Source organism: Mycena indigotica (genome assembly GCF_014461135.1).
Source record: "Mycena indigotica strain 171206Taipei chromosome Unknown Mind.scaff0005, whole genome shotgun sequence".
NCBI lineage: Eukaryota > Fungi > Basidiomycota > Agaricomycetes > Agaricales > Mycenaceae > Mycena > Mycena indigotica.
Window position 1 is genome coordinate 209,661 of NW_023503004.1, and position 23,448 is coordinate 233,108.

The 23,448-nt window shown below is 55.8% G+C and overlaps 2 protein-coding genes across 2 annotated transcripts; both read right to left on the reverse strand.

The window, feature by feature from the left end:
• Positions 1-1,097, reverse strand: MIND_00563900 (uncharacterized protein; the record flags this gene model as incomplete). Its single annotated transcript, XM_037362412.1, has 2 exons — positions 1-823; positions 871-1,097. 2 exons carry the CDS (start codon positions 1,095-1,097, stop codon positions 1-3), a joined length of 1,050 nt encoding a protein of 349 aa, XP_037220333.1.
• A 7,270-nt stretch (positions 1,098-8,367) lies between these two features.
• Positions 8,368-11,932, reverse strand: MIND_00564000 (CxC2 domain-containing protein; the record flags this gene model as incomplete). The annotated part of the gene is made up of 5 exons (XM_037362413.1): positions 8,368-10,273; positions 10,326-10,471; positions 10,522-10,887; positions 10,945-11,596; positions 11,652-11,932. The coding sequence occupies 5 exons, from the start codon at positions 11,930-11,932 to the stop codon at positions 8,368-8,370; spliced, it is 3,351 nt and encodes a 1,116-aa protein (XP_037220334.1).
• Between the last annotated feature and the right edge of the window lie 11,516 nt (positions 11,933-23,448).

A 23,448-nucleotide genomic window follows, 5' to 3' on the forward strand; every position in this document is an offset into this window, starting at 1 on the left:
TCAATCTTCGCCGACGTAGGCGTATTCCGACCGCCAGATTGCTTCCAATTCGTCCACTGTCTCCTCACTCGCATCGACCCAGCCCTCCTTCTCCGTTTGCTCAAGCCATTCCGCCCCCACTATGTCAAAACGATGCCCCGCCCAAGGACCTTGATGAATCTTCTCATACCGCATGCTTACCGAGGGGTCAAGCGACCAGCAGATCTGGCAATAGAGCAGGTCTCCGAGGTGGGTCTCCCACAATAGCACCGATGCCTTTGTGTAGAACGGGGCGCGTAGCTCTTCGGACTCGCGGTAGCGGGCCTGCATCTCCTCGAGCGCTGCCTGGCGCACGTATTGACATGTTGTGAGATTTCGGAGGACGGCAGTACGCGGTTGGAATGGAGGATCAAATTGCACCGCGACATTGGTGAGCATCCCCGGCCCATGGTGAAACAACCAGAGTGCATCGCCGCGGAAGCCAACACGGTCGAGGAGGGGGAGTCGCACGCGGGACTCGATGTTGAGCAAATCCCAAAAGTCCATACAGTATTGGACATCCAGTGCACCCTCTTCGTATTTAGCCAGGCCATTGGGGAAGAAGTATTCGGGCAGTTCGTTGAGCTCGGTGTACTCCCCGACGACAGCCAGACGGTCGCCCGCCCATGAGCACATCAGCAAGCCTTCGTCGGCACAGAGTAGCGCATATACTTGGCGGCGGCCGACGTCCCACAGAAGTTGGCACGTCATGCCGAGCACGAGCGCGTCAATGAGATCGTCGACGAAGCCGAAGATCAGGTCGAGAAGCTCCAGCGGGAGTGCGACAATTCCCGTGGCCGTTTCCCTGTCTTGGAAGTGAGTAATATATGGCTAAGAGTGCGTGCCACACACCGCGCGTTGCGTTTTGGCAGCCTCCGACGTGTGGTGCCAACCTTCACATATTGCCCAGGAGTGTATGGCCCAACACAGACGTCGAGCGGTGGCAAATGGACCTTGCGCAAGTAAGAGAGCAGCTTGCCCCCGGGATGCCCCCAGAAGAGGATCTCCCCCAGCTTGAGTGGATCTGTATAGGCATCACAGTGTTTCGAAAAGTTTTTCAGCTTCCAGTTTTGGCCCATGGTGGTTGAGAAGAAAGGAGAGAAGTGTCACGCCACTGTGACGACAATGGCAAATCAAGGTGGCAACCAATCGGGTAGGTCGCGTTGAGCTATCTGGCGGCGAGGGGTTTCTAGAAAATTATGCATTCAACGCTGCCAAATACAGAGTGGTAGCCCCCATCCTCCTGCTGTTGTTCCATCGCACATTGTTTAACAACCACTATCCAAGGTCAGTAAGAGTGAAGAAAGACGATTGTGGCTGCGCGCTTGGAATCGGCAACCCTCTCTCCTTATGTCTCGCCGTGCGCCGCGCCTAAGAACGGCTGAGCAGAGCATGTAGCTCCGAGTCGACTGGCCGGACTAGTGGCGAAACATCAGCGGCAGCACGGAACAGAAGATTGTAGCGCACCTGTTTGGAGGCCTATATCTCAGTCGCAGCTGTTTCCCTCGTTGACGAGCTTCCATCTCACTCACTGGGAGTTCGACCCAGCCAACCAAGTACATCGAACGAGGGATGCCGCAGCCGATTATTTGGCAGGCCATGCTATGACACTCGGGCTGGCAGCAGCAACGCGAACTAATAGCAAAACATCAGCGGCAGCATGGTACAAAAGATCGTAGCGCACACGTTTGGATGCATTCCACAGCCTACAGCCGCGTTCGTTACCCTCGTCGTCAAGGCATGTCCGACCGCGGCGATCTCAGTCAACCCCTTCCAGCAGGAGAAGAATATGGAGCGGGTAAGTAGCGGCGCACGGGTAGGCGTTACACGTAGAGAAGAAGTACAAGTCAGATGCTAGCGCTCGGAGCAGTCAGTCGTAAAAGAATAGTCCACAACAGTGACGGGGACGCACATGCGGAGGATTGCAGACAACGACCAGAGAGGATCGCCAGAGGGAGAAGGGGGCAAAAGGAAGGGAGAGGGACGGGATCTGCCCGTGATTGACGTGGCGCGCACGGACCATGCCGTGTTGCACGTGCCACGTCAATCGCTTCTTCCTTCCCGACTCCCATCTGCCCGTGGCGCAAGTGTCTGGAAACTGCCCCCGACGTCTGTATACTGGCTTCTTAACGAGCCGCGGCTCATACGTCCGCCATTTGCATCCAGGTCCGACTATAAACGTCATCGTTGCTATCGGGGTAGAAGATTTCACGACTTCCGCTGCCTGACTCGCGAAAAGACGAGATGGAAGGGAATTTGGACGATGGGGGCGGGGCTTCAGGGCCGCGGGCGCAAGGTGCGTCCGCTACAATTTCTGTCCAGAAATTTGTACTTACACACGCGGCTTGCTCTCTCTCAGATTGGCTGCAGGCTCCAGCTATGCGAGAAAGTCAACGACAACGAGCATGTGGCGTTGATTCTTCTGGCACGTATCAGAGAGGCATGATGAGTTGTGCGTCTGCCGTCTTGCTATTGCTTTTCCTCTGCGCTGACCAACGACGACAGCTGAGTCGGACCATCTACAAGGGAGGTGCGCTACATAGTGCATTTTTGGCAAAGACAGGGAAGGTAACTAGCTCATGCCCCGCGCATGTTTGGGCTCATCAGCCCGTTCTTCTTTGTGCCTAGGATGTACGCGAGCGTGCTGCGTCGACCAGCGTGCGTCTACCGTCTTATCATTCGTCTTCCCTCCTTCTTACAAGCCGCGAATAGCATTAGGTGGAAGGGGGAGATATCCGCGCCGGCATGGCGCTAGGTAACCACAGATTTAGCACGCGCGAATAAGCAAAGCATGGGCACCACGCACCAGTTTAATCAAGAACTTCCGGCGCGTCTGCACTCGCAAGTGCCCATGCCTCCCGCCCTGTAGCCTATTGTCGCCAGCTCGTGCTCTACATCGACCTAGAGGAGCTCTTCAGCCATCTCGTACACCGCCTGCACGCGCGCGTCGAACGCATGCGGCAGGGCACGCCAAACCCATTGCCACATGGAAGTCGGGAGGAAAGAAGCGGATGACGTGGCACGTGCGGCCGGCGTGGTCCGTGCGCGCCACCTCAATCACGCGGATCTCTTCGCTTCTTTTCCTCCTTCGCACTTCATGCCCCGCAACGAGGACTGCGACAGGGCCCAGCGACGGACAAGGACGCCTGGTGTTTGTGCCATGGGCCATTAGCGATGGCTGCTGGAGGTGTTTCGCCGGCGCTAGCTGTGGAGACGGCACGGATTAGGCTGCGGCAAGGGTGCAGGTGCGTTTCCCAGTGCAGCATACTAATATACCTCTTCTCCAGTGGCGGGATACTCTTTGCTGCCCACAGCGCGCTACTCTCCTTGTCAAAGCCGACGCCGACCGTCGAAAAACAAATGCAGGATGACAGGACGGCGGGCGGATGAGGGCTTGCCCCTCGCACCCAGTCACCCACAGTCACCCATTGCCTGCGCTGATGGGCTTTTCGTCGATGACCTCAAGCTTGAGGCAAAGGAGTTTCATTGGCGCATGGGGTTGTTGCGTTGCGTAATTCTGCGCGGGCCGAACTGGGGTGGGACAGGCTGCGGGGACTCGAGTTATGGTTGGGAAGGTGCGTGCGCTCCCTCGCGTTTCGTCTTGGCACATTAATATACCCTCGCCTTTGCTAGCGGGATACCTGTTGCTGCCCGCGACGCGCTACTGGGCTGCCGACGCTGACATTCAACGACAACCACTTATCCAGCGTAAGGCGCGGTGGACTAGCGCGCGGAGCGCTGTGGTTTTGACATGGGGTGCGGCAAGGCGAGGGGGGCTGCGGAGGTGGGGAATGCTGGTGGAAGCGGAATAATGGCGACGAACGGTGCGTCTCCTCTCCTGTGTGGCGGGACTTTCAACGTCTAATTTGCCGCTCGACCACATCAGTCATTCATCTACACGATACTCTTCGCGCTCCGGGGCTTCGCCGCCCCCCGTTGCGTACATCTCCGCCGAGCTCAGCGACGTGCGTTCCCGTTTCCCTCCGACACAACACAGGAGCTCGCTGTCTGGAGCTCTGCCAACGCTGGCGTCGCCGCCCGGGTCCCCGTCGCCACCGCCTGTGTCGCTGCCGAGCGCCAGGCCAACGGCAGCACGAACGGCTGCAAACAGGCGCATCGTGGCCCTCCCCGTTTAAATTCGTCCAGGTTGGGGACGTCGTGGTCGTGGTAAGCAGAGCTCACACAGTCGTGACGACACCATAACAAGACTCGGCTGCTCTACCCGCTCCACTCAAAATATGCATGTATCTCATGGTACATACATGATATCGAAAACTAGACAATAAATCGAACGTCAAACTCCTGTCCATTCGCCGCTTGCAACGCCTGAAGCTCGTTCAATCGGCGAGCGAAGTCTGACGTCCCCACTCGGATCTCCTCCCAGCGACGGATACCAGCAGCCACACTCCGAACCGACTCCGCTGCTGTCCGGCGGGCCCGCGTCCAGGAGAAGACATAGCCTGCCGTTCCGGGGTCTGTGAACATCGTTATCGGAGTCCATGTGTTGTCTGCTAATCGCCACCAGCGCGCAGCGGGAAGCGTGCAGACACCGAGAACGGGAGATGCAGCGCCCCAGCGGTGGACCCATGCCGCTTCGGAGTCCAGTTGCTGCATGTGCTGCTGGAGCCGCACAGTGCTGTCTCCGGCACGGGATGAACCGACATCAACCGCCGTGTGGAGTGCGTGGTCAATATCAAGATGGAACAGATGTCCCATCGTCGGGAGCGCAGAGGCCACCGACTCCACGAACGCCTGCAGCACGTGGCGTCGTAGAAATGGAGGAGGGAAAGAAGTTACGCTGGAACACGCACCTCTCTCGTCCTGATATCGTCCGAGGACCCGTCCAGCACCGCGTCAGATGGCCAATCCCGCACTTCCACGGCGAGAGACACCAAGTTCGGTGCCGCGCGTGAAAGCAGGCGTAGACGTAGTTTTGTTTAAAAAGTGGGGTTCTAATCAAACATTGACAGTTTTTAAAAAGTCCAAGCAACTACGACTTGGCCCCCAGCGCATGACCTCGCCTGGCTGCCGGGACGGTCAGGCGCCTGCGCATCCCGCCTGGCGCATCCCGCCTGGCGCATCCCGCCTGGCGCATCCCGCCTGGCGCATCACTGTTGACGGTGGTCAGATCACTCGATGCCATCAATGAATTCCCCCGCCCATATGTACCGCTCGGAGCTCCCGGAGCTCCGCTCGGTCGGTCCTGCCCGCCCCGCCCCACCGCCTTTCCCGGTCCCGCCCGCCTGCCCATCGCCTTCCCGGTCGGTCCTGCCCGCCGCCTTTCCCGGTCCCGCCCGCCTGCCCACCGCCTTCCCGCCCGTTCCCGCCCATTGCGCATCCACCCGCCCGCCTTCCCGCCCTGGCCTTGCAGTGCTCCCCCCATCCCCTTCTGCCTACACCTGACGCTTACACCCACCCGCCTTCCTTGGCCGGCTCACGGTAGCCGGGTCCCGGTCGGTCACCGCCTTCCTTGGCGCCGGCTCACGGTAGCCGGGTCCCGGTCCCGGTCACCGCCTTCCTTGGCGCCGGCTCACAGTGGCGCAGTCCCGGTCCCGGTCCGGTCACCGCCTTCTGGCTCACGGTGGCGTGGTCCCCCCCCCGCCGCCGCCGCCGCCGCCTTCCTTCCTGCTTGCTCCTGCTTTGCACGTCTTCCGCCAAGGTATCCTGCCTTTCGCCTTGGTCATCTCCCAGGCACCAGCTTTCCCATCGTTCCAGACCACGGGCGATCACGTCTAGGCCGCCAAGTAATTCCAGACCAGGGGGCCATCAGATCCAGTCGAGGCACAAGGAAGACCTTCATTGCAGTAAAGAAATATCAGCAGTACTGTAGATACACCAATAGTGAAGTTAAAACTAGGATTTAGAAGGGCCCGCTTTCTTTCCTCGTGTCAATTGGCGCACAAGTTCTCGATCCTCATTTTCACGAGCAACATCGGCGGGAGTTCGGCTAGTTCGGGCAACATCGGAGACAAGCATGGGTTCCCGGCTTGGCGCTCCACAGGATCGCTTGGCGCGAGGTGCTGGGGCGGCGTCTAACAGCGGTCGTTTGCCATTGGCGTTTGCGAAAGCCTGGGCTCCACTAGGGACGAAGCCTTTGGGCAATGGAATCACCACCAAGTCACTTGGACCATCGGGATTGTGCAGTGGATTTCGTCGAGGTGATTTTGGTTTTGGATCAGCGCCTTCTTTTGACAAGATGACAGATTGTCGGCCGACCGGAAGTAAAGTATCCAGAGGAAGGGGAATCGGATTCCCCTCGTCGTCGTAAGTCTGAAGGAACTTCATTCCTTGGTCTGCTGCGCTGACGAACCCTCGGCGACCATTACCACGACCTCGGGCTCATATATTTCGCCGCGCACCGCCGCGCACCTACCGCGCACCGCCGCGTCATCGCCGCGCACCGCTGTCACGCTGCCGCGCCAGTCACAGCGGTGGGTGCGCGGCGAACTTCGAAGTACTTGATCTGACATCATCATGTACTTCGCCGCGCACCCTTGTCGAAGCCGTTGCGTCTAACCGCGTTGGAGATGCCGCGACAAGTATGGATATGCATGATAGGGACCCCGACCAAGAGCTGAATCTCTCCCACAGTCTGTAGCACGCTCCAGCGCTGTCATCGCGCGTCCAGCGCCGCCGCCCAAGGGTGCGCGGCGATGTACTCAATTTTTATCATTTGAGGTTTTAGTGTGGGATGATAGCCTTTGGTGTACTGTATGCACTACTGAAAGCCTCAGTGCAAAATTTCAAGTTGTTCTTTCTTAGTTGCCATTCTAAGTCATCATATATTTTTGAGGGATTGTTCAATGTTGCCATATAACTCCAAATTTTATATGGATAGTGTCACAGGGGGCTAGATGGGGTTCATGAGGCTGCATTATGGTCATTGCACTTTGTGCATAGGGCAAGTAAAGCATCACAGTTGAACAAGGGTAATGTACCCCTGTCTACATCACTATGCCAGTGGGGCCTTCGAACAGCGCCGCAAACACATCCATATAGGCTGCCAGTATCAGTAACAAGTATCCTTCATTTGTGGTGCCATTGCTCAGCGCTGCGGACTTGCCACGTCGCCGATATTCACAGCTGCGTTGGGGTGAGCGGCGAAGTCCTTGTTCATGTTAGATTTTTGGGATTTTCATGAATATTGTTAGCTAGAAGTATGGTATACACAACAGTAGAAACAGAAGTCAACAGTGCGGTCACACGGGTGCAGGGCGTCTCCAATAGCAGCACCACACTCCCTGGCCGACCGGGCCTGACCCTCTTCTGCCTTCAATGTTGCCGTCTGCGCAGGACGAGCACGGCCGCGCCTGCTCACCGAGCGATGCACCATCCTCTAAAACAGCTTTGCAACCCCCAAGTCGTCGTCATTTCTGGGAAAGAGCGTAAGCACAGAGTCATGGCAGTCGCCAAATGGACCTCCCATTGGATCTGAATGGCGCCACATTACAGGAGCTAGTCGAGGGAAGGCTCTTGCCGTTGCCATGGGAGAGAGACCACACTCGATGCAGGGGGTCTTTTTAAAAAACCCGTCACACTGCCATCGCGAACTCTTTTAAAAAAACGCAGTAGTTTGTCACCCACCCTTTTTAAAAAAGCCTGGCAGCCTACCTGCACTCAGTACCTGGGGCCAGCATCGACAGCGGCGTTGGCCAGCAACGCTGCTCATCGTCAGAGGCAGTGTGGAGACGAAGCATCACTAGGCCTGTTGTTGCGATCACCAGGATCAAGTTGGCGGACCAGGGTCCAGATACCGACCACGTGGCTGCCCGGTTACCCAACTCCGGCCCTTGAATACCCGACTCCGGCCCTTGAATACCCGCTCCCCGCCCGCCGCCGCCGCCCCCAGCTCTCCCTGCGATCCCGTGACTGCCCGCGATCCCAGCGACCGCTGCTGGCTGACGTCATTTTCGCCGCCCGCCCGCTGTGCTTGGCCGCTCACTCACCCATGCGGGCACCCCTGCCCTTGAAGCTGCTGACGTCACCTTCGCCGCCGCCGCCGCCGCCAGCTCTCCCTGCGATCCCGTGACTGCCCGCGATCCCAGCGGCCGCTCCCCGCGCTCTGAAATTACCCGCTGCTGGCTGACGTCACCCTCGCCGCCGCCCGCTGTGCTTGGCCGCTCAGTCACCTATGCGGCGCTCCGGCCCTTGAATACCCGCTCCCCGGTTGCTGCTGACGCATTCCTAGCGATTGCAATTGTCCGCTGCGCCCACTGCTGTGAGTGGTTCCGGCATGGCTACGTCAGCCATTGCCGCTTGCTTGCGTGGCGGATGGCACAAGTCGCTGCCTTTCATCGGTCACAGGGAAGAAAGAGTCATTACATATGCGTAATTACATGACATCGGAAATCAATTTTGGTCCGGACGTTCTGGAACAGCCTGGAACGCCGCGTCATCATCAACAGTCATCGAGAGCATCCCCTCCAATTGGCTCTGCGCATCGATATGGATTTGCTTCACCTGCTTCAGGCCAAGCTCGAGAAAGGTGGGGATGTCCCGCCAATTGCCTTCAAATTGAGTGCGCAAGGCCACTTGAATGTGTGCCTGACGATCAGCGTAGGCCCGAAGACCCGATGTGATCGCACTATCCAAGCCTTGGCCTTCGCGACGGTTTCGTCTCTCCTTCCACCACCCAGCCCTCCATGAGCAGAATACGAGCACCCTTCTCATCTCCTCCTGCAACAACTCTACCTCCTCTGCCCACCGCTTTGCTCGGGCGCGCGTTTTTGCCCATTCAACACGGAGCCCTTCATTAGTGGCCGCAACGGCAGCCTCCGCGCTTGACGCAGCTGCAGCACTCAACGAATCCACCGCTACCTCGACGGGGACACTCCCAATGCCCATCCTCCAAATCCACGACATTTCCTTCGGCGTGTCATCGTCCCCTCGCTTGCGCTTGCGATGGTCAGGGTCTGCAAAGAGAGCACGAGGCATGGCTCGCACATCGGCTTGCTTGAGGTCCTTCAAGACCGCTTTCCATGTTGTGTTGCCCACGACTTCTGTTAGGCTCAACAAAGCGGTGCGCGTTCTTCTATAATCCTCGGCAATGTGCCTGATCCTCCCATCGATAGCTTGGATCGCCTTTCCTGCTCGCGTGTGCCCGGCAACCCCAGAGGCATGCTTGTCTTTGGCCTTGTACTTTTGGGTTCTAACCAGCAGCAGCCGTCGCAGTTCCTCGAGAAGATGAAGAGCTCGGCCCTTCCTCAGTTGGAACTCGTACCAAGCGTGGCTTGGCCGGACAAGAACACCCGAACGCGATATGAGGGAGGAGGGCAAGAGTAGTTGCATGTCGTAGAGCGTTGAACCCCGGGTAGTTTCGACATCGCCTGAGTTAGCGAGGCGGCTGTCGTCTCCTGCGCGTACAGCGGCGACTTCAGGTGCGAAATTGATCTGGATATCGAACCAGCTAACGAATTTCCGTTGCAGTTTGGCCTCGCGTTCCGAAATGGAAGCCTTCTGGATGGTCGTTGCGTGGATTCCAAGCTCGGCTGCATCGCTGGCTAATGTGTGGCGCTGCTCCTCCAGCGTCAGCGCCATTGCGATCAGGTCAGCGGCATGGAGGTCGTCATGGATGTCGTCGAGGGTGTTGAATGCTGGAGGGGCTTCATAAAATGCCGACGGCGAGGGATCTTTCAATCTGGCGCGTATGTCCTGTACAGACTCCACTTTTGACGTAACGCTGAATGGATTTGGTTGTGTCGCGTCTTCTTCCCACTTTTCCATCGCCTCGTGCCAGCTTTGAACGACACCCATGGGCAGAACCGCCTCTAACTCCGCCAGCTCCATCCTCGTTTCCACCATCTCTGTTATCGCCGTCTTCATCTTCTCCAAGAGCGATTTCCCTATGCCAAGAATTTTCTTGTGGTTCCAATCATTGAAGTGGTCGTCAATGGTGTCGCGGCGAGCTCCAGGTCCCATCTCTCTCGTGCTCGATGCAAGGGGATTTGCATTCGCCCAACCACGCTCCGGAGCTTCTCCATCCGTACGGCCAACGTTGGGTGTCAGATCAAATGAGTAGTCGACGTTGCAGCGCTCAATGTGGGCCGGAAGATGGAATTTGGGGATGAGGAATACGAAACGACGGGTGGGATTTCGCAAGGCTGCGTCGCGTAAGGGGTCGTCGTACTTGGCAATGCGGAGCCACACATTTTTGCTCCACTGACATGCAATGTCGTAGGAGACGATGATATCGACCAAGTCGTTATATTGCGCGGGGTTAAGGCTTTTCCAAAGCATGTAATCCATATTGATGTATCTGTACAAGCAATTAGGTATGCTCAATAAAAGTGGAACATCAAAGAACAGACCGTTCGCCTTTTTGAAGGTCTCCGACTGCGTTTGGCCGCTTCATGTTGTGGCGGGCGCAATCAACAGTTCCGATTCCGGATGATGCTGTCCCGCGCGATTCGCGGTCGGGCTCGTTGACCGCATCGTGCGAAACGCAAGTGCTCTTCTAAGTATTGATCAGTTCTTGTACTGAGAGAAGCAGACCGTAGAGCTTACCTCTTGCTCGAGACCCCAATGTTTGCGGACATGATCCATATAAGTAGAGACATCACTAAAGAATGCCGAGCCTTGGTTGAGGCCAGGATCGACACCTTCTGACGAGACTTGTTTTCGTTTCATTTTGAAGTTCGCGTCAATTGCAAGAAACAGCGAGTAGCGAAATCTTTCGTGAGGAGGACCATTCTTCCAGCTGCCGTCGGCGGGCAAATTCTTCCCGGGCTGTGGGCAAGCAGGACAGAGGAGAGCGCAAGCGCCGGCGGGAATATTGCGACACCCGCCAGTCTCGTGTCCCTGCCCGGCGCGCTTGACCATCTGGATGAAGCGCCATTCACGAGTCATGGTGACAAACTCGCGATAACGATCCTTGGAATAGTGTCAGAAAATGGCCGTTCACGCAATTGCGGCAGGACATAGACTTACTCGAGGCTGAAAAGTGCCGTTGTTGTTGGTAAGCCGGGCCAAGGCATTGTAGAATTCGAATGGCGAGCATTTCGCTTCAAAAGAGACAAGATGGAAGAGGCGAAGCACTTGAAAGCTCGCCGCAGTCCGCGGTCTAGTAGACGTCGCCGGGAATAGGCGGGCACGAAGCAATTGAGTAGCTCGCTCGGGGGCTGAGGGACAAGTACATATGTCGAGAGCAACTTCGTGTATGCCATTGCAGTCGATAATACAGAAATCGTCGTGTTGTGGAGGCCCTCCCAATGTACCACGAGCGAGAGTGCCGGGACATTTTTGACCTGGAGGGTGGCCGAGTTGGATGCGGAGGCCGAGCTGTTTGAGGGGTTTGAGTTCAAAGAACGACCCGTTCCAGAGCTTATGCCAATGAGTCAAAAGCTCAATCAGAAGAAGAAGAAGAAAAGCGTACCTCGGGGCGATGGAGCGGTAGGTTTTGATGATAGTGTAGTAGGCATTGTTTGCAGAATACACAGTCCATGAAGCAATCTCGACAGCGGAAGGGGGCATTTGGCGATTGACATAGATAGCAGGATGAGCCTGAAATACCCTCCAAGCGCAATGACTCGTCCAGATAGGTTGGGAGGTCACGCTCATGCCAAAGGGTAAGAGGTCGGTCCTATCGAAACCTGTAAGTCTGCGGGAAGTGCTAATAATGAACAAAACCTACAGACGGACGTGAGGGTAGTTTTTCTTGAGGGTGCCCTTCGTCAAACTGGAATCCTCCTTCTGCCCACGGGTCGTCCCCGGCCTCTAACATCCTCATGATGGTGGCCGACTCGAGTGGTATGGTAGGCAGAAGAAAGGACTCCTGTTGATGAGTGGCGGAACGCTTGCGAGGAGAGCCTTTCGTTTGATTGTGTGCGTTTTGACCGCAGTTGACCGTCAGCAACAACGGTGACGTCGTGGCGAAGGTGAACAGTCCGTGCTTGTGGCGCTCGATGGCTGTTGTCATCGCTGTCGCTGTCGTCGAAAACCGTTTGGCTTGAGCGAAAATGAAGAGGCGGCATGGGTAGCTGGATGAAACCAAAACCAAGCTGGCGGTATAATTATTGTCTTTTCCTTGCAGCCAACCTTCTTCTGCTTCTTTTTTAAAAAAGAGCTACAGCTCAACGCACATTGAAGAGTTTAGGTGGGTCATTGTCACCAGTTCCGGTAGATCAGTCGGAAAAGCAGATCATGTGCCATCACATTTTTTAAAAATCGGTCTTGACCTACAGCAGAACTGTTTACGCTGAGCGCATCGCCTTCTCTTATCAAGGGGCTCATGTGGGGTCTGTACATGTGGCGACCCATCCCTAATCTTGCCTAGACTGTGGTTTCCCGGTATATTTGTACCGTCAACCAGACCGACAAGCTCAAGCACTCACTATGGCCGACCTCCAAAAGGGAGAATCTTATATAAACGTGGACTACCACACACTTCAGCTGCTGGGTCCAGACACTCATTTTCGGTATATTTCCGGATCTTGTACCGTCATTCTGTTACTGACAATCCTGTTGATGTTCATATGATTCTTCGACCAGAGCTAACAACCCCTCTCCTGCACCAGATCCAGCCGAGGTCGTGGTTATCGACTATGACGAAATCCCGGACCTGGTCAGCAGTGATGTCGAAGGAGATGGGTCGATTTCGGCAGTTAGTAGCCTTTCAGTCCAGCCTTGCCAGTGGTACTTGTCTTCGGAAGCTGTGCTGAGCACCGATACGTGAGTCTTTGTTTGCATAGCTTCCACTTCTAATGGTTGCATCGTTCAGGAAAGCTATCCAACATCCTACATTCGTTGCAGCTAGCTGGGATATGGTTGTGGCATATCTGCCTTTGCTGCCCCAATTCTGCGACCATTACCAACAATCCGATGGGTTATATACCCGCGTCAAGCGCCTCTTCTTCGTGGTGCAAGGAGAGAACAGGATTTTCACTGGGAGGTGAGTCGTAGCCACTATAACATTCGCCTGCTTATCAGTATCTAGCTTCGCACCTTTCTCCCCCGTCCAAATGAAGAGTCTTATTCACATCTTCCCAACACAGGAAGAGGCAGAGCAGCTGGTCAACGAATGGAGGGACCACGCTTGAGAGGAGACCTTAGTTCGCTGTACTGTATGGACAAAAGAAGAATCTTTCGCATCTTAAGGCTACTGTCAGGGGAAACCCTGATGCCGTCACTTGATCCCATCAAGCGCCGCGTCTCCGCTCGCGTCTCCGCGTCTCCGCTCGTGTCTCCGCGTCTCCGCACCCTGACGCTCTCCCTCCACTGCCCGCACCACATCCCACATCCAGTGATCCCCAGTCTTCGACTTCCCTGGCCACCCCTTTCCGGGAGTCTCTCCGCCGGCGGAGTCACCATCAGGGATCACTAATGCCATCGGAGACCTCTCCGGATGTGGACGCACCACTTCCCTCCGAGACCTTGAGCCTATGGCCTTCTAGCCTCTCTGGGCTGTCACTTATCAAGGTCTCCCTACGATCTCTACCTGCTGGACCTCTTGGGTGTCCCCAACCCATGTCAGCGTTCGGGCTTATGTTCGGATGGCTGAGCCTTGCCATGGCTCCGCTCTCCACTCCGCCACCACGGCCCCCGTCATCGGGCCTTCCCCTGGGTGAGGCCTACTGCCGTTAAGGCTCGTGCCTACTGCAGCGCCCCAGGCTGCACGCCCTCACACCTCCACCTCTCTGGAGACGTCCGGGGACGTCTCCGAGTGACCCCCTGTCGCTACCCTCCAGTGGTCATGGCTGGCCGCCATTCCCATTGGTCCTCTTCGACACTCCCCGGCCCTTGGGCTAGACCAGACTCCTTCCCTTTCCGCTCCACGCCTTCCCTCTCCGTTTCCGGCCGTCACGTCACGGTCACACACCCGGAGTCGATTCCGATTCCGATTCCGATTCCGGTTGTCACGGTCACGGTCACAAGCGGAGACGCCCAGAGGCAGCCTGGACCTCCCGAAGCCCTTCTTAGGCCTTCTAGGGATGCCTGGGCCCCTCCCTTGGCATCACGGTCCCAAACCTGCCTCTCCGGAGCTTCAAGGGCTACTCGACACTCACCTAGGGTCCATTAGCGATGCCTGACTTCTCCCATCCGTCATCCGTCGCTATGCAGTCACTCTATCATTACTCCAGTCACTGGTATATAGTAGTGCACCTGGGCAGAGGGCTCCTTGGCTTGTTCTCTAAGGATTCCCCCTCTGCTCAGGTGAGTCTGTAGCGTCCCTTCCTGTTGTAGTAGTTCACTAAGGATTCCCCCTCTGCTCAGGACTCTGATTTCGAGCCTCGCGAGGTTGCCCTTACAGCTACATTAAGTGTACGACTTAGTCTAACAGCAGGCAAAGCAACATAGTGATCGAGTAACAGAGATATTGGAAGAGAAGGGGAGATAGGAGCACAAAGTAGTTGGAAATGAGGGTAATATTGTCCGATTGGAAGAGCAGGTGGGAGCACGAAAGTAGTCGGAAAGGAGCAAGGAGCAGAGATGGAATGACGTGTAGGGAGAAGAGTGGAAAGGGAGGACATTGAGGAAAATGAGTCGAGCCAGCCAGTGTTGTTTCATCCCCCCGCCGTTACCAGCATGTCGCTTCATCTCCTACAGGACTGGACCGTTGCGAAGTCGTTTGTTATCGAGGAATGTCGCCAAAGAGGAGGCGGCGAAGTACGATGTGATACTAGAGAGTACGAGTCATTAGGGTATCACTTTCATGTAAGGAATTTACATACCTTTGAAAGATGAACGAGGATACCGCCAATGAGCAGGAGACGCAAGGACAGATCGACGACATCATCGAATCGACTGCAAGAGGACTCTCGGCATAAATCAATAACTTCTTCGAAAGAGGGTACATGGATAGCGCACCAGGATCAGAGAGTGTCGCCTCCTGGCGAGTCCACAAAGCCACAAAGGAGAGTGTTGTTCGCTGGCTGCCTGGTCGGTTGGTCGGTGAGGCCAAGGCAAGATATGTAGACGAGAAAGCCTACCAAGGCTGTTGCTTCCTTCTACAGCTTCCAATGGCGGCCACTTCGCATTGCGGTGACAGGTCTCCCTTGCTGGGTGGAGACAGAAGAGGAGATGAGGGGGAAGGAAATCGATGAGCTGGCAGTGACCATGTGTGACAGTCTGCTTGGCTAAGCACAATCTTCGGCGCCGATACCGATACACGGGCACTTATGCAGCGCTTATGACGTAGCTGCCATTTGTGGTAGAAACTAATTATCTCGAGTATGTGCAATTGAGCACGCCGGATACTTCACAAACACACAGAGAAGCTTTATAACAAGACACTGCAACTATTCCCACCAAATTAGAGAAAAACGGAGGGAAAATCAAGGTCACTGACAAAATTATACACATTTATCTCAAGGACTACACTATCACTGGACCTGAAAATGTGATATTCATGATGGGAAGCAACAGCGCAGTCGATGTACGCAAAAATCCCCGGCTAAATACAGCATCTGGTGAACAATATTGAGTTGGCTAAACGCGAAGTGTGTGTGTGACAGTGCTCGCTACCGTAATAGTCATACCCTTCTCTGTGCATTTTCATCTGCCCCTGCGAATGGCAAAACGCAAACGCCCTAAGAGCACATCAGGTATCCGATTGTTGGACCTCCTAGTTACTAACTCATCTCTTCACAGCGCCCAGCAAACAGCGGCTGGGTACAGGAAAGCCCACAAAGCAGGAAGCCTACCGCCTCCGGTATGTTGTCAGTTGCATGGCCTCGATTGGTTCCCCATTGTCTTCTTTAGCAACCGCGAAGAGATTCGAAGACGCGAGAAAGTTCAAGCTGCTCAACGACGGTACAACCTCTGGCATACAAGTCTATTTTCTCATCCGGATGATCGTCTAGTGCCCAAACCAAAAGCGCTCGGAATCTGCGCAAACTCCCCTTGCTCCGGCGTCAGGCTCAGGCACTATTATCCGAGTCCCTGCCACCCTCAAGCATTTCCAGCTCGAGCCACAACTGTCTGGATTCACAAGATACTGTCATGGCTCAACGCCAACAGAGATTGCAGATGGCTGCTTTTCGGTGCGTGTAATAACTATGCCGCATATTACCCACTGACACTTTCTAGATATCGGACTGCTTCAATTGGTAGCTACCATGAAGCAGTTCCTATTGCCGATTCAGCCTGCTACGACGACATCAGCGTTCTTCTACCATCCGATATTGTGTCTGATGGCCGGTGGGTGCCCTCCCCACTGTTCCGCTCTCACGGAACAAGCTTAACAGTGGCGAGAGTTTAAACGACACAACAGTAGAGTCTTTCGATGGCCTGGCACTGCGTCTCGAGTGCTGTTGCCCACTTGGAGATGGTGTTGGTCTTGACGTGGTTCCGAGACACAGATCATTATTGGCAGAAGAGTGCGATTGCCCTTTGCAAATTACGATAGTCACTGACACGCAATAGCTATCGGGAAGCCCGTCACCGTTGGCGCAATCTCCGACCTCGTTCTCGTGCATATTGGGCAAAATCGTTTACTCCCAAACTGGTATACCAGCTGATGGTTAACTTCCATCAGCTTCCCCCAGGTATTTCACCACTGACATCATGCCAACGACAGAAATGGATCCGTGACCACGAGCTCACATTGAGCGCAGTCCAGTTCATCCAAATGCGGGTCTGGGTGCTCAACAATGTGTGGATCAAGGGTGTGGATCCGACGCGCGACGACATGATATCATGGACCAGGCCCCCAGTATTCTCGCCATCATTCCTTGGCACTCAACGGGGCAAGCAAGTCTGGGAGTGGCGGAAAAATTTAGAGTTGTAACCTTCTCTGGTCAATCAATCACGCAGATCTTAGTGTAACACATGTATTCAATCACCACCGCTTATCGTACACGATCTACATCGAGCGACTAGTCAAAGCCTTGAGGACATGGACCCATTGCAGCTTTGAGGTGCAGTCTGCGCAGAGGATGTCGGGCAGCTCGAGGTGGATGGTGAGTGGACCATGACCGGGGCTGACAACGAGTCACGAAGTATTACAAATCAAAAGGAAGACAAACATACGTTGGGGCCTTCTCGAATACACGGGCGCTACCCTGTGCGACTGGTGCGGTGCTCGGCCCTGGCTGCGAGGTGCTCGGCCCTGGCCTACGCACAATCAGAAAGGGAGATGGCATTATACAATCAGAAAGGGAGATGGCATTATTCGACTAGGGTACTCACACTGCCGGGGCCGGGTCCGCCTCCACCGTATGGGCCTCAATCACCTTCTTGACATGGCCTCCTTTGAAAGCCGCCTTGTAAACAGCTAACGCGGCGGCAAACCCTTTGACCTTGGTGCGAGCATTGCCGGGAATGCCCTCGACAAGTCGCGTTGCGTCGCTTCTACACATTGGCTGTATTAGAAATAGCATTCAAAAGCAAGAGCAGCAGCACGCGCTGGCGTAAATGCCTGGTTCGCGGCCGACAGTGACAACTTGGTAGGACACATCAGCCGGCGTCGCAAAGCCCGCTGCGACTTGTTCGGGAGAAAGGGCGGGCAGGGTTGTAAAGCCCTCGACAGAGTCTGCGTAGCGTTAGCCCATGAACTGATAGGGTAGATCGGGCACTTACCGGAGGTCGTCGCATAGTCAGATACTAAGTAAAGCACGATCAACAACTGCGCGGGCTGAATACGATAAAGCCTACCGTCAATGGTGCCCAAGCTAGATTGATCTCCCGGGCCATCGAGGATCTCGGAGAGAGCGCTGGCGACTATGTCGTCGACCTTCATCGGGAGAGATCCTGCCGAATGAATCAGTGAGCTGGATACCAAGAATGACAAACTACCTTTGACGACATCGATACGCTGAACGAGGTCGAGAGCTATATGGGCCAGAGTTTCCAGCTCCGCGACTACAGCAGCCACGTCGTTGGGTGCTGCACTCGCCGAGATAGAATTCATCTGCGCCATGATGATGCTGGGGTACTTTTGGGGGGAGAAGGCAAGAAAGAAACGGTAGATCAGCTGCCGTTTTGAGGAGCACGATTCACCTGGATTAACTTGCGTCCGCATGACCTTTCTCTGATTGCAGAGATGCTGCACCCGCACGCGCCCTACATCCCCTAATTTAGTCTGATATGTGTGCACTGAGGAAAAAAAATTTGCTCCGCACCACCAATTCGATTATCCAGCCCACTCCCGTATCAATGCCTCGTCGAGGACGTCAAAGCGTGTTTAACACCGAGCAAGTCGACTGGCTTCAGGAGGGAGTCCCAGGGTTTCTCGCAAGCCAGCGAAGCCCAACAGGCAGTCCAGGGACATATGTCCGCGAAAAGTGGCATGAATGGTCGAAAATATGGCCTATTGCAGTCAGCAGCGATCTCACACCAGGCTCAGCTGAGTACAAAACCGAGTTAGGGACTCTAGAGAACAAGGAACTGAGCGTACGTGTTGTCCCATCGTGTCTGCTGGAAGCTTACCTAGATATACCAGCGAATCTATAGCTGGTTCTATAACAACTCGTCAAAAACCCAGAAAAAGCAAGAAAAAGTCACCTCACGAACCAATTCTGGTGTCCTTGCGCTCTCTCTCTTCCGCGCCCTGGGGAAGCACCGAAAGCTGAAAGAAATCGAGGTTTATCATCGTCGCAACAAGGACAAACTCGAGCCCCTTATAAAAGCCGCCGTAGAAGCCGCCGCCAAGCAACGCAAGCTTGACCGTCTCAGTCGCGGCGCCAGCAAGGATAAAGACGACGATGAGATCAGTAACCCCGAGACGGATGACGAAGACACCAACTCTCAAGAGCCCGAGTCAGCGAAAGAGGCAGGTCATTGCATCTGGACCATCGCTTATATATCTGACGTCGAGTTATTCAGGCTTCCGCTGCAAGAATGCGTATTCGTCACGAGGTCATCCAGGCCAGCTTTGACGAAGAAGATGAGGAGGAGGTCGACGCCGTCAGAGAAGAGTACCTCTCACAGTTAGCCGCCAAGCAAGAGAAACCCACAAAAACAGTCGAGACGATGACCCCCGAAGAAATTCAATTGTGAGTGTGACATGCACCTTGGAGCCGACCACAAGCTGACCAGTTTGTTGCAGCGCGATTTACCAGCTAAAGGGTGTAATCAAAGAAGTCCACGAGTGTGCCTCTTCCCTTACTGGTTTCAAGGGAGTAACGATCCTGGGTGGGTCGATGCCGGAGGAAGGAGGAAAGATTGTAGTCCAGACGTACGTGACATTCTCTCACGACAGAGAGCTTTTTCTCATCCACTGTCATGAAGATTCTGCAGCGGTGTATGCCCTGCCGGCGCCTCTCTGGCTGAATCTCTCCCAATCTGGGATACAGTCGTTAAAGGCACAAACGAGTGGTTGAAGCGATCGATTCGTGCGTGTCCAGCATATTGAATCGTACTGATTCATTAACCATTGTCCAGCGAGCGACGTCCGTGAAAAACGAGCTCTCCCGACGAGCTGGAAGATCCCCGAAGGCTCTATAACTACACACTCACGAAAAGCGCCCACTAAACGAGGCAAAACAACCCCACCCACGAGCATTCCTCCTCCTTCCCCTGCGATTCCTCCTCCTTCCCCTGCGATTCCTCCTCCCCCGGCACTCGACCCTCCCACTGCCCTCGATAATTCATCCGACATATGCTTTGGCAACCTCTACAATGGGGCCGACACCGCAAATCCGATGCTGAGCAACGAACGACTTGCATCAGTAACCAGCATGGACAACTACTCCCTGCCACTCATACCCGACATACACACCGCACCAAAGATGCCAAATGTCATGCCGTCCTCGCCAATACTCCGCTTTTCTGGATCCCCTGAGCCGCAGACTCTGGAAACGAGCGGCACAGGCAACGCGGAAATAGATGCTTTCTTGGCTCGTCTCGAGAGTGCAGAAGGCGGTTTTCCTTTTACATTCGACAACAACTCCGCGATAACCACTAAAACGCCTGCTCCACCATTCGACAATAACTCCACGATAACCAGTGAAATGCCCGCTCCACCATTCGACAATAACTCCACGATAACCAGTGAAACACCCGCTCCACCGTTTATTCCGAGCTCTGGAGCTCTTTCTTCCCCCACGCATAACGAAGGTCGCAGTAATAGCCTATTCCCGTCGTCTATATCAACAGACACTGCGAACGACACTGCGAACGACGAACCCTTGTCACTGACTCTTCGACCTTCACCCGTCCCTGCATATACTCCACCCAGCCCCAAGGCATCAGCAGCGACACATCCTCCGGTTCCTCCTCTGAACCATATGCTGCACTATCCCAACATGTTCAACACTTGCCCGGACTTTCGCTTTTGCGAGAAACTTCATGACAGGTCGTCATGCCCAAGAGGAGGAACGGCCACAAGACGATGGATCGCTTGCCGTTAACGTGGAGCCCATTAACGCCCCGCTGTCAAGCGTTCCTGTTTCTCGACCACCGGTCAATATTCCGGCCACAACCAGTGGTAGCCGGGGGGGTCTAGCGAAGAGAGGGGGAAGGGAAGGTCATCGTCGCAAAGGTCGTGGGCCCAGCCAATCACGGGACCGGTGGTGGGCCTGGACCCGGAACTATGGCGACAGCCGCGTCTCAGGGAATGACGTATTTGCAGACTTACGATGACGCCGGCAATCCGATCCCATTGCCGCTTGACACTCTCCTTCCCCTTGGCCGACAATCATTCGTCATCTCGAGGACCAAAGCACCTGGCGCGAACTCGAGCCAAGGAAACAATTACTTCAGTCCGCTCTACAACCCAGACGGACCAAGCCCGTTAGTAATCGTACCCCGCCCGAAGCCGAAGCGCAAACGCGAGGAGTCGCACGAGACGGTGAAGGCGACAGAGGAAAGCAGAGAAGGCCGAGAAAAGCGTCAAAAGAAGGTGCCAAACCGTGAGCCTGTCTTGCTGTCAAGTGCTGCAAGAAGCGCTGCAGATCTTCGGGCAGAGGCTGAGGACCGACAGCTGCTTAAGGAGTTGAATCGTACGCGCAAGAAAAGTACCCAGTAGTGTAGTTTGATCCTGACAAACTTTGCATACTCGTAAAATTACAAGTGAAAATTACAAGTGATAACATCTTGTACAGTGAAAATCTGACTCGGGAGATATCGGGAGCTCCTGCCAAGCCGGGTCGTGTGGCAGTGAGTGGGAATCTGGTCATCAGGCTGACCAACGTTACCGGGCCGGGCAACCGAAGCTGGAGGGCGTGAGGACTGTGAGCGGAGGACATCAGGCAGCATGCGTGTTGGCTTCTTACAGGAGGGACCATCGTGCAGTGGCAGTGGCGGAGGGGATGTGCCGGAGGGCGGGCATGCGCCGGAGGGCGGGCATGCGCCGGAGGGCGGGCAAGCGCCGGAGGGGCGGGCAAGCGCCGGAGGGCGGGCAAGCGCCGGAGGGCAGGCAAGCAAGCGCGGTGGTACACATTGGGCAGCATGTGTAGCATCGCCGAAGGGATCAGACTCCTCGAAGGAGAAAGTTTCGGGCAGCGGCGGCCGCGGCGGGAACGGGCGAAAGGGGAGCGCCGGAGGGAGGGACGGCGGTGGACGGGCCGCTGAGCTGAGTCATCAGACTGACCCGGTCAATGGATCAGGAGCATCAGTGAGGCTGATCTGGGACTGATGCGCCATGCAAGGGCGGAGACGCGCACCGCCCGCCCAAGGCCTGCCGCGCGCGCCAACGGTCCAGTGGTGGCTAAGCGAGCGGGTCTTGTAGGCCGCCACCATTTTTTAAAAACCTTCTCCGTGGTACTGGGACCATCTTTTTTAAATAAAACCCCGTATACGCCTGGAGACCATGCGCCGCGCGATGTTGCTTTGCGACGAGACAACCGGAGCCGAACCTGCACCTGGCTCCGACATCGCCCTAGAGCCGATTCCCATTAGCGCGGCGCCAACGCAGTCGTTGCGAGACGTGGAGATCATGATGTTGGACACTGCATTGAGTCTACGGCGCAGGCAAAGCCACCCAGATAGGTGAAGCGATTCAACCGAAAGCGTGTCTCGTCCGATGACGAGCCTCGGAGCTGATACCCGTCGAACGCCTGTTGCGCTTGCGGATCGGGGAGTTTCACAAAGGTGGGCGACGCGCGGCGGCGGAATGGCGTACTAGTAGCCATCGCACCCGCCGCTTACCTAGAAGGTATGCTCGCCGAGCCGCTCCGAGTCACTGCTAGACTGGGCCGCGCACCATTCACCGCTATAGATTATGGCGAGAGCCACCAAGTCAGCTTTCTCAGTGCCCGTGCGCCTCGAGTTTCGCGCGACAGAGGTCGGCGAGCGCAGAGACAGCCGCCGGCCGGATTCCCTTCAAAGTTTCAGGATTTGGAGCGGGAATAGGTCCCCTGAGGTCGTTCGGACGTGGCCGGGGCACGTCGGGGCCTGCGATAATCGTTGTGCAAATAGCGCTCAATCGGCCGAAAGAACATGTGCTGGTGATCATGGATAGAATCTACTGTAGTGATGCAATTTACTCACGGCAGCTTGAGAAATTCAGCGCGAAAAAGCGCACAGATCGACAGACCCCATATCTCTGCTGCGGGTTGCCCGGCGACTAGCGCGGGAGAGAGCCGGCACGTCTTGGACTTGGACTATGTATGCACGTGGGCCTCTGCCAGTGCAGCACTGGCTGGTCTGCTGCCGCGAAGTGTTGGGCAGTTCTGGCAGGAAATCAGTCGGGATGTTGTTAAGAGAGAAGCCGCGAACCCAGTCAGATGCTGAAAGAGGTGTAGGTTGCCGTGTGCGAGCGCCGACCGTGTTGAACGCGGCACGCGGCAGTGTCATGTCGAGCGCAGGATGGGCGAGCGGTAAGTATACAGGCCACGTCGCAGAACAGCAGCCAAGGCGGTAGCGGAGGGGCAAAAAGATTTCGCCGCTTTTGGGGTGGGCGGCTCGGAAGCGGCAGGTGGGCGGCTCTACCAACATTTTAGTAGACGATATCTCTGTGAATACTTGTCGTAATAACAACATCCCTGAGCCATTCCATAGCCCCCGATGAGCTCTTTCGAACGTACCAGTGGGCGGCCTGAGCGGTCGCCTCGTTGTCGAGCACTGGCCTTGTACTTTTTTGGGTGGGCGGCTCGACGCGGCGGTGGGCGGCCTTTTGCCTGGTTTTCGCCGCCCTCTTTTCGCGGTGGGCGGCCGGTGGCAGTGTTGCCGCCGGCGGTGGGCGGCTCTCACACAACTGGAAGCGGCTCTCGTGTGACAGAGGGCGGCTCCCAGCGACACCCGGAGGGCGGCGATAAACACTGCCGCTAACCCCAGTAAGCGGCTGCTGTGGCGTCGCTCTGTTCCATCGACCTCACTCCTTGTCATCGCAACACCGCTGCCTTCGTCGCTGGCTACTTCTCCGTGTCGTGAACGCATGTTGCGTTGCTCGCGCCGTCGTCGTCGCCATCAACGTTCGCCGGCGGCGTTGACACTGACAGATGGTGAGTCATCCCCATCACCCCATCTTGTCTTCGCTCCACCACCACCATACAGACATGCCCTTGGTTGCTGTGCCTTATACTTGGGCTCGATGAACATCGACCTTGCCACCAG